The sequence below is a fragment of the Typopeltis vanoorti genome, chromosome 21, assembly GCF_054136105.1.
Source record: "Typopeltis vanoorti isolate ZY-2024b chromosome 21, IOZ_Tvanoo_1.0, whole genome shotgun sequence".
Lineage (NCBI taxonomy): Eukaryota > Metazoa > Arthropoda > Arachnida > Uropygi > Thelyphonidae > Typopeltis > Typopeltis vanoorti.
In genome coordinates this window covers 107,992,126-108,007,553 of record NC_143569.1, presented here as the reverse complement: position 1 = coordinate 108,007,553, position 15,428 = coordinate 107,992,126, and the positions used below count along the sequence as shown (strand labels likewise).

At 36.9% G+C, this 15,428-nt stretch overlaps 1 protein-coding gene across 3 annotated transcripts in view; it reads right to left on the bottom strand.

Moving 5' to 3' along the window:
* Positions 1-15,428, bottom strand: part of LOC150095180 (calcineurin-binding protein cabin-1-like) — a 1,028,489-nt gene that overhangs the window by 722,224 nt on the left and 290,837 nt on the right. For all 3 annotated transcript variants that reach the window (XR_016550194.1, XM_090411711.1, XM_090411712.1), the window contains exon 19: positions 2,994-3,127. Coding sequence is in view for 2 of the 3 variants with exons in the window: in XM_090411711.1 (XP_090267837.1) it covers positions 2,994-3,127 (134 nt within the window). In the remaining variant the exon portion in view is untranslated. The remainder of the gene's footprint in view (positions 1-2,993; positions 3,128-15,428) is intronic.

The window sequence follows — 15,428 nt, the reverse complement described above, 5'->3', positions numbered from 1 at the left end:
GGTCAAATTCCAGATGATTGGAGCAAAGCTCTCGTGGTTCTCATCTATATAAAAAGAAATAAAACCAAATGTGAAAATTACAGAGGAATCTCTCTACTAAGTGTTCCAGGTAAGATTTATGCAAGCATACTTGAAAAGAGGTTGAGAAAGATTGTGGAAGAGAAATCTGGAGAACAAGCTGGGTTCAGGCCAAGGAAGCAGGTCTGATCAGAATCAGACCTACTAACTGGTATTGTCATGGGTACAGTATTTTTAGGAAGGATAGAGTGGATAGGAGCAGAGGGGGCATACTGCTAATGATATTGGATGACTTAAATCCACTTGGAGTTGAGCCCTATGAATGTGGTAATACTACTAACAATGAGTTTGAAGCCATCTGGTGTGAGGTGGAATCTAACAAGACAAATTACATAGTGTGTTGTTGTTAGAGACTTGGTGGATCTGTTGTTGGTGATGAAGAAATGCATCACCAAATAGAAAAGGTGAGTGCGAAAAGAGTAATCATAATGGGAGACTTTAATTATACAAATATTGATTGGGCAGCAGTAGAATCTCATGAAAAGAATGAAAATGCATTTATTGAGCTGCTGTGGGACAACTTCCTCAAGCAGCATGTGCAGAAGGAACTCAATGTCAAAGAGTGCTAGATTTGATTATAGTGTCGGAGGGCATTTCAGTTAAAGACGTAACTATTCTGCCTCCAGTTGGTGACAGGATCATGCAGTACTCACTTGGGAAGTGATAAAGTTTATGAATGTTCCATTCAGAAAAGGTTACATGAACTACAAAGCAGGAAATTAGGACCAACTGAGGAGTATACGTAGTTCAGTGGAATGGGATCGGTTGCTGGATGGAAAGAACATTGACAGTACATGGGAAGAATTTAAACAATACTTAAATGATGCAATATCAGAATGTGTACCGAGCGTTCGAAGAATAAACAGAGTAGGAGTCAAATGAATGTGTAATCTTATTAAGCAAGAGATTCGTAAGAAAAGGGCGATGTGGAAGTAATACCGTTTGCATAAGGATGACGTCTGTTATGAACGTTATAAGCAGCAGCCTAGAATAGTCACAACTATTGTATGAAAAGCAAAGTCTGATTATGAAAAGAAACTGGTTCTGCATGCTAAAGACAACCCAAAAGAATTCTATCAATATGCTGCAAGTAAAAGAAAGAATGAATATGAAAGAATAACTCTTCTAAATCTAGATGGTGTGAGGGTTACAGATGCAGAAGATGTTGTTCAGTTAATGAGTGCTCATTTTGTTAAAAGCTATCAACCAGGTGAATGCAACATTGAGCTCACTGTTACCTCTTCACTAGATAAAGATACACAGGTGTGTGAGGCCGAGGTATTAGAGCTGTTGCACAAACTGAATAAGAATTCAGCAATAGGGACTGATGGGATATCAGCACTTGTGCTAAAAGTGTTCAGCTGAACTGGCCATTCCTTTGACAACATGATTTCAGCCAAGGCTGTACAGTGTTTCATCTGTACAGCCTTGGCACATCTTTTGGAGAACCAGGGTTTCGTTAGGGAATGGCAGTTCGGTGCATGTGTTTGGGATGGAAGGTCGGAAGCAATAGTCTAACCATGGGAATGAGGCATAGAAGTTGCAGAGGCTGTTCCACTTGGTGCTGTTATAATGCCAAACTACTCTTGTACATTTTTTTTTTTTAATGTCATCCCATCTTCCCACAAAATGTAACCCTATAGTATATTAAATGCTGTAGGCAGGTTAAGCATTCCTTTAATATATTATTTTTAAATTTATTCTATTTTTTACATATTCTGGATATTCTGCTCTGGAGAACAAAAACAGATCTCTTTCCAGCCACTTCAGGCTTCCAAACTGGGAACTGGCCTCACATAGTGATGAAATTCATCTCCCACCTATAAGTAAAAGAAATATTGTATGCTATTCTTATTATTAAAAAACAACAACTAGTTTTGTTTTGCTCTTGAGGGTTTTCTTCCAGCATATACACAGAAAAGACTAAGAGAAACACAGCAAAACATTAGAAACATAGTAACTCTCTTTATTCATAAAAAGGATTGTTGTAACTTGGAACTATTCTGGACTGTCACTCTGGAAGACAATCATTTGCAGACCAATTCTGAACTTTTTTATCCAACACCAGAGAATGACCATAGAACTTTACTTCTTTCCATTTGTCCATTACAATTTGAAAGCATTCCCATTGTTAGTATGCATATCATGACAAACGCTTTGGACTCTGAAGATGTTAGGCATAAAGACAGTGAAATGTTAGCAGCAAAAAATCTCATTTACCTCATTCATCTGGCATTGTGAGTCAAGCCAAAAAAACTACAGACAACAAGAAGAAAACCAATCAGCTCTGTTTCTTCTACCAGATTGCATCTCCTAACTGCGATTACTTTCAAACTTCATGCTCTGAATAGCTATTACAGGACTCATAGTCTTAATTAACAGCCTGGTTGGCCAAGTGATTAGTGTTATCTGCTCCCCAAGCAGAGTTATGGGGTTGAATCCAATCATAGATTAATCAACAAAATTAATATGGATGTTTTGTCAGTGTCTTCAGAGTGAGATTCTTCCTGTTTACTGGAAACACCTGAAGTGTTTCCAGGTGACTCCCAGCAATTTGGGTTAAGAGACCTAAAGCAGATTTCCGTAAACCATATAAGGATGCTGAGATAGGAGAGCAATTGCTTCATTATGTTACCCAACAACAAAAATCAAATACTTTAGTATATTTACAATGATCTTATGATAAAAAACAATTTCTTTTATCCAGTGTAGATCACAAATGTAAGCTTTTCTAATAAATTTAAATATAATATTGAATTTATAATTATACAGTAAAAAATATATACACGGTAAGTGTGAAACACAAATCTTTTACTAAAATTGAAAAATTATGATTAAATTTTATTATTTTATGCCATGAAAGGAAATAACAAACAAATGAACTAACTGAAAGATTAAACAAGAACACAACTCACCTCGAATATAGAATGGAAGCCAATCACTTCCTAAAATATCCTTTCGGAGACTTAGCTGAAGCAAGAACTCCAAATTCATGTCATAATGTTTTAATAATTCAGGATTTTGTACATTTGTAGAGCAAAGAGGTCCACTGAAAAATTAAAAGATAAATATGTGCAAGCAATTTACATTTTTAAATACAAAATATGAATTGCAAAATATACACTGGGAAGCATTTGGAAACTTACTGAATAAATAGTTATGAAGCTAAAAATAAGAAAGCTTTCTGCATTTTATATTTACATGAAGCATTAAAAATACAGTTCAATTTGGACTGCCAACTGTCAATGAAGTTTTAGTCACAGTGAATAATGAATGAGATGAAAGAAAAGTAATATGTGACTCAATGCACAAATCTAAGTTTAAAGCAGACACACACATTTATTCCAATGAAACTGAGATGAGGGGAGGGGACACTTATTCAAAGTTATATAACTGATAGGAGAATTCCAGAATTCCATATATCTGTTAATAAATGCAGGGAACCGACCGGAGCTTCAAACCTAACATCCAATTCTCACCCAAATGTGGTGTAGCCTGTTAGCAGGTATTCAAGGGATAATGAAAAAACGAGGATAGGCTGAAAATTTAGGACTAAGCTCACCAAATGTATTCTGTATTGGCTAAGACCACAAACAAATATGATGGTACAACCAGATGAAATTTCATTCCAGCTGGAGAATTGCCTGGTTAAACAAAATTCCACTGTCTTTACCAGAGAACCAGGGTGAATAGTAAAATATTAAATTTAATATACCAAGAAATTATATACTTAGTTTAATCCTTCATCCAAGTGTAAGCAAACAAAGTTTGCACCTGAAGTATTTTCAGGATTATGCAACTCGTATATAGAAGCTAATGACATCACATCACTTGCCTTAGCATCCCATAATTGGGGGGTTGCTAGGTGTCACACTGATATGATCGTTGGCTTGTCGAGAGCTCCTGAAAAGATTAGTAGTATTTTGTGTTATCATTGGCAATTTTACTAGAATTTTACGTAGTATTGTTTGCTTTTTGTTTCTTGGTGTGTCTGTGCAATTTTTGTGTGTTTTCTGTGTTATTTTAATTATTATTTTTAAGATAAGATAGGCACAGGTCGCCATGTTTGTTTAAGAATTTTGATGTAAATGAATTTATGCAATGTGCTGTCTGTGAGACGTATGCTTTGCGAAGAGCGGTGGGAGTCTGGTTAGATGGTGATAGTGGAGTTAATATGTGCAGAAAGTGTAAGGAGAATGAGGATCTCAAGTGTGTTTCGGGTAGCGAGAGTGATATCGTTAATGATAGTCAGAATGTAGAAAATGGTGGTGTGATAGAGAATTGCAAGGTAGTGCCAGATAGGTGTGAGAGCGTCGTTGAAAGTGTAAATGAAGGTAGAAATACAGAGCGAATGGATGATTTGATTGATAATGAAAATGGCGAGATAAATGCGAGTAGTGAAATCGCACGTTTGAACGGAGCGATACACAGAGCAAAAAGGCAACTGGAGCGTCTGGAAAAATGTATGCTGAACGTACCGACTAATAAACAGCGAAAATCTGTTACGAAAAATAATAGAATGTTCGTAAACGTCAATAAAATGAAGGAGCGAGTGCTGTATGGGGATTCGCTATTAAGAGGTGTGATAGTTGACAGTTTGACGAAATCGTACCAGCCAGGTGCGAACATAAAGGACGTCAGCTAATTTATTCGAGTGCAAAAACAGAGGGTGAAAGAGATGATAATCATGGCAGGAACAAATGATTTGAAAGAAGACAAAATGGAAATGATAGAAGATGTGAGGGAATTACTTGAGGTAGCAAAAGAGAAGAGTGAGAGAGTTAGGATGGTGAGTATTTTACTGCAGTATGACAGTGAAGTGTTTAGAAGGAGGACCATGATTGCCAATGACTTTATGCGTGGGTTATGGATGGAGAGTGGTGTGGAATTTGTGGATGTGTGGAGTGAGTTCGATGGGCGAAAGAATTTATATAAGATGGATGGGTTACATTTGAATGGAGTTGGTTGGTGTAAGGAGGCTTGAAAAAGTGTTGATGAATGATGTGGAAGTGGATGTGTACAGACTCAGGGAAACTAGATTTATTAAGGGGGGGGGGAGTAGATATGCAGATTTAGGGAGGCAGTTGAGTGTATGAATGAGTATAATGTGCCCGAGCGAGAACGAAGGACAACAAATCAGAATGGGATAGTTAGTATAAGGCATCAAAGTAGGGATGGGACTAATGGGCTTCTGCAATTCATGTACACTAATGCCAGGAGTATTAGGAACAAGAAGGAAGAGTTTTTGTCCTTGGTTGGCACTTCCAGGCCACAGGTTGTTGGTATTAGTGAAACATGGCTGACAGAAGATGATAAAGCTAGTGGGATTGAATGCAACGGGTATAGCGTGTTCAGGAGTGACAGGGAGAATAAAAAAAAAAAAAGGGGGGGGAGTGTTATTGATGATAGCTGATGAGATGCAGCCAAGGAGTATAGAAGATGAACTTCAGGATAGAGAAAAGAGCACGTTTGAGGCTGTTTGGTGTGAGATAGAATCTAGCAGAACAAAATATACAATTGGGTGCTGCTATAGACCAGGTGATGGAAGAGATGGTGGGGATAGTATGCATAGGCAAATAGAAGAAATGAGTGGAAGGAGGGTAATTATTATGGGTGATTTCAATTATGTAACATTGACTGAAAAGAGGAGAGGGCACATGGGAAGAAGGAATTGGATTTTATGCGGTTATTAAGGGACAACTATCTGCAACAGCATGTAGTGGAAAATACCAGGGGGCAGAGAGTGCTTGACCTAGTAATTGCATCTGATAATGTGGCTGTAACGAACATGACCATGTTGCAACCAATTGGTGAGAGTGACCATAAGGTCATGACTTGAGAGGTGGCTAAAGGAGTGGAATTTACAATTAAGACAGGGTACATGTGGAATTACCGGGCTGGTAAGCATGACAAGCTTAGGAGTGTGCTTGGCTCAGTGCCATGGCATGTAAAACTGCAAGGGCTGGATGTTGATAGTGCATGGGAGGTGGTTAAGAGTGCTTGCAGGAGGCAATGGTTGACTGTATACCAAGAGTCCAAATAATAAATCAAGTAGGGGTTAAATGGATGAATAACACTATTAAGCTTGAGCTGCAAAAAAAGAAACATTTGTGGAGGGAATTTAAGGAGAAAGGTGACCAGCAGGTGCAGGAACAGTATAAAGCTCAGGCCAGGATGGTAACAAGGGTGGTAAGAAAAGCAAAAGCGGATTACGAAAGAAAATTGGACATCCAGGCTAAAGAGAATCCCAAACAGTTTTTTCAATATATTGCAAGTAAAAGGAAAAATGTTCATGGCAGAATGATCTTAAAAAATGCTGAGGGTAGGGAGGTAACCTAATCAGTTGATATAATGGAATTACTGAGCGAGCACTTTGCAAGAATATATCATCCAGGTGGTGACATTGCAAGAATGGAAGAACCAACAGCTTATACTGGAATTATGATGAATGAAGTAGGGGTAACTAGTCTATTACAGAACCTCAATGCCAATACATCTGTGGGATTGGATGGTATGCCAGTGTTGGAACGTCCTTCTTGGCTCTATGGTTCGCCATCTTGTTGTAATGTTGTTCTAAATAAAAACAATTAATTGCTAGTTGATTACTAATCAAAATGTAGGGAAATTTATATTTATACTGCGCCACCCTATATTTAGATTAGTCTATGTAAAATAGTAGAATCAATCTTCAATTAACTTAGCAGTCTCCTTATTCACACAGGCCGAATTTAATATTTTTCACTTAGGAATCCCGCAAGGTTCGAACCTTTTATGAACGGTGCAATGAAAAAGAATCGGGCACACACAATATTGAAATCAATAAAACAAAACATTTAATACAAGGTTATACGACAAATACATAAATAAGATAACACTCCGAAAATAAGATAACACAATTTACATAGTTCTTCAGGTCAAAACATTCATATTAAATTAGACTTCAAATCTTCAGATACGAAATTCACACTTCTCTCAATCACAAAGATTGTTCACGTTGATCAATACTACAGAATTTCTTGCTAAATAAATTTGCTGGTATCACTCAGTTACACTCTATATTTAACACACTTAGCAAGCACTTATAACATTATTAATCGCGGCAGTTATTGCTTCAAGGGGAATTACTTTCAACTTCTAACTTCGGCTAAATTCAGTGAAATGCACAGTAAATGTTAGGATATTCGAGACGGAACTGTCACTTAAGCCTTCACACTGAAATAAAATAAAATAGGATTGTTCTTACCGGGATTAATCTTTAGCACATCAGATTCAATGTGAGCACGTTTCAAACTATATTCACTTGTTACTCCAATGGAACACTATTCAAAAGAATTCTTCAAGGAGATAATTGAATTATTATTTATCACGCTACGCAATTCTTGACGGGCTTACTATAGGACAGAATGATTATTCCATGTTTACTACTGTATAACAAGTTGAGCTTTGTACAATCCTTCTTTAAAGCTATATAGGGATACGTAGTAATTCTAAAACTTAGTGGATTTATTCTGAATCTTCTATTAATCTTCCGGTCTTTTAGTTATTTCATTACGGCACTAAATTCCTATTACTGCCACCGCTGACTTCACTCTCAGCTGTCTATAAGTTTTCTCCTCATCTCCGTACACTTCTGAATGCTACTCCCTTGAATTCCCTGCCCTTCTGTGTTCTTGTTTACTTTTACCTCTCACTTATATGCCTTCCTTCTTCCCGCCTAAAACTTGTTCACTCCGTCCAACTCATTAATTTCCCCTCTCCCAATTATCGAAGCTCATGCCCTATGCTTGCACGTTCTATTTTATTTCTATCTCCATGGCAACGATCAAAACAGAACATAAGCATTAGCATTACATAAGGTTATACCTTTACACTGAGTAATGAAAAATAATAATAAAATTATTACTGTTACTTAATTTCTCTTTCATTTCATTTACAAATAATAATAATAAAATATATGTTACGGTTTATATAAGGCACATAAAAGTTACATACGTAGAATTCCTCATATTATTATTGAAGGAATAACATAATAAGATAAATGTTATTTACTACAGAGTCCTTTCAATAGTATAATATACATCAAAATTATATAATTAAATAATAGCTGATAAAATTCAAGGATAATACATGAATAATAAATCTTAAGCAAGGGACTAACATATAATATTTAAACAAAGCTTGCTCAGTATATGGTAGATTATGTTAAATGTGAATGAAGAATAAAAACATACAAAACAATTTCATTCACAATTTAACACCAGCTCGTGTCGTACGTGAAGTGGCTAAAGAATTGTCAGTGCCCTTGACCATTTTGTTTAATTTGAGCCTCGGCTCTGGGTCAGTCCCAAGGGGGTGGAAAGAGGGGAAAATAGTTCCGCTGCATAAAGGTGGTTCCAAGGCTGCTGTTGAAAATTACCGGCCAATCAGCATAACAGGAATCATTATCAAGATCTTGGAGAAAATAGTCAAGAGAAAAATACAAGATTGGATAGATGAAAATGGGATACTGTATCGGGGACAGCATGGTTTTGTGAAGGGTAGGTCATGCCTCAGTACCTTGCTCACGTAATATAACACAGTGATGGCTGAACTGGATAAGGGTAATGGGTTTACAGTGATTCTACTGGACCTTGCTAAGGCCATTGACAGGATACCACATGGAATTCTAATCAGTAAATTGCAGCATATGGGGATGGATATAGGGTTGGTGAGATGGATAGGAGGGTGGTTGACAGAGAGATATCGGAGAGTGGTTTATTCAGGAGTAGTCCACAAGACAGCCTGTGACTAGTGGTGTGCCACAAGGATCCGTTCTTGGACCACTGCTGTTAATTTGTTCATTAATGATATAGGAAAGGATTGAGAGGAACAGTTCATTTGTTTGCAGATGATGCAAAGTTGGGTAGGGCAATAGTGAATGCAGATGATGTCAAAATTTTGCAAGATGATTTGGATAGATTGGAGGTCTGGGCTAAGGAGAATGGATGTCAATTTAATGTGGCAAAATGTAAGGTTATACATTTTGGGGTGAAAAGATTAGCAGCAGTTTACTACATTGGTGGAACTGTACTCCAGGAAATTGATGAGGCACGAGATTTAGGAGTGTTGGTGGATAAGGAGTTGAAATTTAGGGGACACATTACAAAAGTGGCCAAATCAGCTCATCAAATCATTTGGTTGCTGAAGAATACGTTGACAAGCAGGTTATTGTTCCTCTGTATCGAGCCTTGATAAGACCCCATCTCGACTACTGTGCCCAGATTTGGTCACCTAGGTTTCTTCTTGATGGGGAGGAGGTGGAGAGGATCCAGAGGCGAGTGACCAAGATGATAGCAGGTCTGTGGAATGAACCTTATGAGAACAGGTTGAGGATTTGTGGGTTGCAAAAATTGGTTGATAGGTGGAGGAGGGGAGATATGATTGAGACATTCAAATTATTGAAGGGTTTCTATAAAATTAATTCAGAAGATATTTTTGAGAACAAGGTGGGTTGTGGGAGGACTAGGGGACATCCATGGAAACTGGGCAAAAGTGTGGTTAGTAAAGGTGTTAGAGCTGGGTTCTTTACTTTTAGAGTGGTGAATGAGTGGAATGGGCTACCAGAGTCTATGATGGATGCTGTGACAGTGAATGAGTTTAAGGCGAGGTATGATAGATACTGTATGAATGTCGAATAGTTGTGATGAATATGATTTGGGGCCTCCCTCAATGAGTCTAATGACTCTCTGGAGTTGCCATTAATAATATTAATAACAATAATAATAATAATGCAAAACACATTTCCTTGTCTGGGTAGTGACCTTTTGTATAATGCATAGCATTATAAGTGTCTGCATGGATATGTGCCTTGCATCAGGGGATACTAAGGCAAGTGAAGTCATTGGCTTCTAGATATGATGGCATCCGTTATGAACATTATAAGCAGCAGGCTAGAATAGTCACAACTGTTGTATGGAAAGCAAAGTCTGATTATGAAAAGAAACTAGCTCTGTGTGCTAAAGACAACCCACAAGAATTCTATTGATATGCTGCAAGTAAAAGAAAGAATGAATATGAAAGAATAACTCTTCTAAATCCAGATGGCATGAGGATTACAGATGCAGAAGACGTTGTTAAACTAATGAGTGCCCATTTTGTTAAAAGCTATCAACCAGGTGAACACAACATTGAGCTCACTGTTACCTCTTCACTAGATGAAGAAATGCAGGTGTGTGAGGCTGAGGTATTAGAGCTGTTGCACAAACTGAATAAGAATTCAGCAATAGGGACTGATTGAATATCAGCACATGTGCTAAAAGAGTGTTCAGCTGAACTGGCCATTCCTTTGACCAGCTTGTTTATTATGTGCCTCAGAACAGGGATGATTCCGCAGGAATGGAAGTAAGGGTGATGCAAAGACCGATGTATCCAACTATCGACCAATTAGTATCTCAGGAGTGCTGGTGAAGATTTTGGATAGGGCCACATTCAGAAATGGGTTGACAGTGAATCTCTACTTTGTAATGAACAACATGGGTTTACTAAGGGAAGGTCATGTTTTAGCAACTTGCTCACATTCTATAATAATGTAACTATTGAATTAGACAGGGGGAATGGATACGTCATGATACTTTTAGATTTTGCTAAGGCTTTTGACAGAATACAGGATGGCAGACTGCTGCATAAATTGGAGAGAGTGGGTTTGGGTTATACAATATTAGCATGGATAAGAGGATGGCTGAGTGACAGATATCAAAAAGTAGTATATGGGGGATCTGAGTCTGCAAGGTTTAAGATAACAAGTGGTGTACCACAAGGATCAGTGCTTGGTCCACTGTTATTCAATCTGTACATTAATGATATTGGGAAGGATTTGACAAGTGACATACAGTTATTTGCAGATGATGCAAAGATAGGTAGGGTAATCAGAAATGTTGCTGATATGCAGTCTTTGCAGAATGATTTGAATAAGCTGGAATTGTGGGCATGGGAAAATGGGTGTCAGTTCAATGTCAGTAAATGTAAAGTCATTCACTTCAGCATGATTAGATATCCAATGTTGTATTATATTGGTTGGATTAGGCTAGAAGTAACTGATGAGGCTATGGATCTTGGAGTATTAGTAGATAGTAAGTTAAAGTTTAGGGGCCAAGTGGCAAAGATTGCAAATACAACTCAAAAGATAATTGCAATGCTGAAACGAATGTTTACATGTAAAGATAAGGATGTTATTTTGCCTCTTTACAAGGCCTTGATAAGCCCTCATTTGGACTACTGTGTGCAGGTCTGGTCTCCGTTATGATTCTGATATATTGGAGAGAGTACAAAGGAGAGTGTTAAAAATTATATCAGGATTGTGGAACACTAGCAAACAGGAGAAAGACAGGTGGTATGGTTGAGACTTACAAACTTCTGAAAGGGTCATACAGGATTTCAATTGATGGAATTTTTCAATTTATGGAGGGTGGGAAAGGATGAGAGGGCATCATTGGAAGCTGAGAATGAAGGCCACCAAGAAGGGTGTGAGGGCTAGATTTTTCTCTCAGACAGTGGTGCGTGATTGAAATGGTTTGCCATTGGATGTTGTGAGTGCAAGCAGTGTGAATGAATTCAAGAATACACCAGCCATGAATTCATGATAGCTGGTGTGTGTAGTATGTGGCCTCCCTCGATGAGTATCTGACTCCCTGGAGGTCTCTCTTAATAATAATAATATACGAGTTGCCCAGTCCTGAAAATACTTCTGGCGCAGACTTTGCTTGCTTATACTTGGATAAAGGATTAAACCAAGTATATAATTTCTTGGTATCTTTAATTTGTAGTAAATGTCAGCCACTGGAAAAAATTGAATATCACAGAATTGAAAACAGGCAACATTGACATATGATGTATTACAAGAGAAGTTTAACTTGCAGAAGAACTACAGAAGTTTCATGTGCACTAATTGATGTTATTGGGACAATTATTATTATAAGTGTATTTACATGGAGTCAGAAAACTCATTGTGGGAGACCCATACTAAACTTTATACATATAATACCTATCATATTCCTTCTTAATTCCATTCACTGTCAGAGTACTGACAGCTACTTCTTGCAATCCATTCCAATCATTCACCACTTGATCCAATTAAAAAATCTATTCTGTACAACCTTACTAATCACACTTTTTGCACAACTTCCAGGAGTAATCACTAGTTTTCTCTCTCTCTATTTGTCATGTGCTGAAAAATTTCTTTTGTGTGAAACTTATAAAACCCCCTTTAGTAACATATAAGTTTCTATCATGTCCTCTGTTTTCTGCATATCTACAAAATTTTGTAACCCACACACCTTCAATCTATCAATACAGAATGTTATATTCAGGTAATAATGATGAAGAAAGGAAAGGAAGGAATAGCAGAATCATTCATCCCCAAAAATGAAGGTAAACTATGTACAAACTATGAGTAGAGCAGATACTGGCCTTACATGAAGACTTGGTTAGAGTGATTGAATGGGCACGTGAGTGGGGATGCCAGTTCAGTATTGCGAAAGGTGAGGTTTTAAAATTTGATAAACAAAGATGGGATGTAGAATTTATACTTGTTTGGGATATATTGTTGGAGTAATAGGAAATAAGAGTTCTTGGGATGATGGTGAATAAGGATCTAAAATTTAGAGGACACTGCCAACTAATTCTGCCAATGATGCAGAAGACACTGACTTGTAGAAGTAAGGAGATTCTGGTTGCACTGTATAAGGCTTTGATTAGGCCACAGTAGTCCATAGATTTGGTCAGCTGGTTTTCAAAAGGATGAAGAGATGTTGGAAAGGGTCCAGAGACAACTGACCAAGTTAGTTTCTGATCTGCAGAATGTTTAATATGAAGAAAGGTTGAGAAAATGTAGTTTATGGAGTCTAGTGGATAGGGGGAAGAGGCATTATATGATAGATAATAGATATACATAGAAGTTGCACAAGACATACATACAAGTTGGTAAGGGATTGTTGATAGGAGGTTTTCATAAAATGGTGGGTGATTGGGGGAGTCATCCCTGGAAGCTGTATAATTATGTTGTCAGCAAGGGAGTGAGAAGTAGGTTTTTCTGCATGGAGAGTTGTGAATGATTGGAATGTATTACCAGAGTTACAGAGATTTTGAATTTGTTTAAGGCATGGTATGATTAACTGTATGCATGACAAAGGGACCTCCTAGACGAGTCTTTGACTCCATCCTAAGACACCATGGAGTCAAAAGACTGCATGGTGTCTTAGGATTTCACTAATTTGTGGAATTTATACAGGTGAACTATAGACTCAACTATGAAAACTAACTAAGGAAAAATAAAAGAGTTTGAAATCAAGAATCAAACCTTTGTGTTTCAGTGCAAAATTATAAAGAAAACACAGACTGTTCAGCTAGGCTAGCAATGATTAAGCTGGCTATCTGCAAGTATAGAAAAATAAGAACTCCAGGGTGCAAATAGTTTAAAACATCGCACTCAGAAAAAAAAGAAAACAGAAAAAAGTGGAAGTAAAAGTAAAAGTGTAAAAGTATCTATACAAATCTCACGGACAGACTTTGGTAAGTATATGGAAGATATACCAGAAATAATATCAGTAACATGGCAAAATGTAGAAAAATCTTAGAACTGAAAAATCAGTAAATAGACACCGAAAGAGAGAAAACAGTAGAGGTATCAGAGAAATGATATTAAAAACTGAAATTAAAGATATGAATATCTGGAATAATTACTTTGACAAATGAAACAAGTGTGAGAGAATGGTAGCAAAAAACATTCAAGAGGAATACAATCTAGAGTACATATTAATGATCAAGAAAGAAAAATCTATCAAAAGCCTGAAATCTGGAAAGGCAGTAAGATTTCACTTCAGAACACAGACAACTCGTCATTACTAACACAACACTCAAACATCAAGGTAGAAAAACATAATTCAGAAGGCCTGGAAAGTTTGAATTCCAAATGATTGGAGAAGATCTCTTAAATTTATCACCTATCAAAAGCAAAATAAGAAAGAACATATGAATTCCAAAATAATTTCTATTACTATGTGTTCCAACTAAGATTTATGCAAGTATGCTTAAGAAGCTAAGAAATATTGTGGAAGAGAAACTTGGAGAGAACAAGCTGAGTTCAGGCCAAATACAGGTTGTCAAGATCAGATTTTCACTTCATAACAAATTGAAATACAGCAGGAATATAAGGGATAGTCGACCATGGAGAAATGGAAATATTTACAAGCTATGCTTTGGAGCCGGCAAAGGTTGGTCGATTGGTAGAGCCTCTGCTACTAATGGCTCAGTTAAGTAAGTTTGAGCGCGGTTAGTAGTTGGAAGGGGGCCAATCGTTCGATGCTGTTGGCACACTCTCCCTCGATGAGTCTTTGGACTCCCTGGAGGTGTCAAATAATAATAATAATAATAATAATAATAAAGTTGGAACCTCTGCAATGTCCCAAGCTGTAAATAGCTACAGGAAAGAAGACACTGAAACTGTGAGTAAAACGAGCGCTGCAAGCGCACTCCATGATCATGTCAACTTAAATCAGAAAGGAAGGTCAGCATCTGATATTCCTCGTTTGAAAACAAGAAACAGTCTTGAAAATTGGAACGTGAGAACATTATATAAACTAGGGAATTTTGACAACCTTATACAGGAAATAAAAAGACTTAAAGTTGATGTGATGGGAATTAGTGAAACAAGATGGCCTAACATGGGTAAACTAGAAAAAGATGGCTTTACATTTGTATATTCTGGTGGAGAGAAGCATGAATATGGAGTGGGTTTCATGATTAAGAGACATCTTTAAATGTGTAATGGGTCTGTGGCCCATAAATAAAAGAATAATACTGATTAAATTAGTTGCAAAGCCTTTTAACATCATAATTATCCAGGTTTATGTCCCTACGATGACTCACAAAGATGAAGAAATAGAAGATTTTTATAATAACTTACAAAAATCTATAGAATATGTAAAATCAAATGAGATAATCATAGTGATGGGTGACTTGAATGTAAAAGTTGGAGAAGGGGAAGAAAATCCACTTGTTGGAAAATTTGAACTAGGCGACAGAAATGAAAGAAGTGAGAGATTGATACAATTCTGCATTCAAAACAACTTACACATAATGAATACTTTCTTTCAACATCCAAAGCGCAGACTATATACTTGGACAAACAGATAACTCTACAAGAAACCAAATAGATTTCATAATGATAAATAATAGATACAAAAATAATATAACCAATATAAAAACATACCCAGATGCTATAATAGATTTAGTTTAATCCTTTATCCCAGTGAGAGCAAACAAAGTTTGCGCCTGAAAATATCTTCAGGACTAAATATAGTGTTGTACTATCTTAT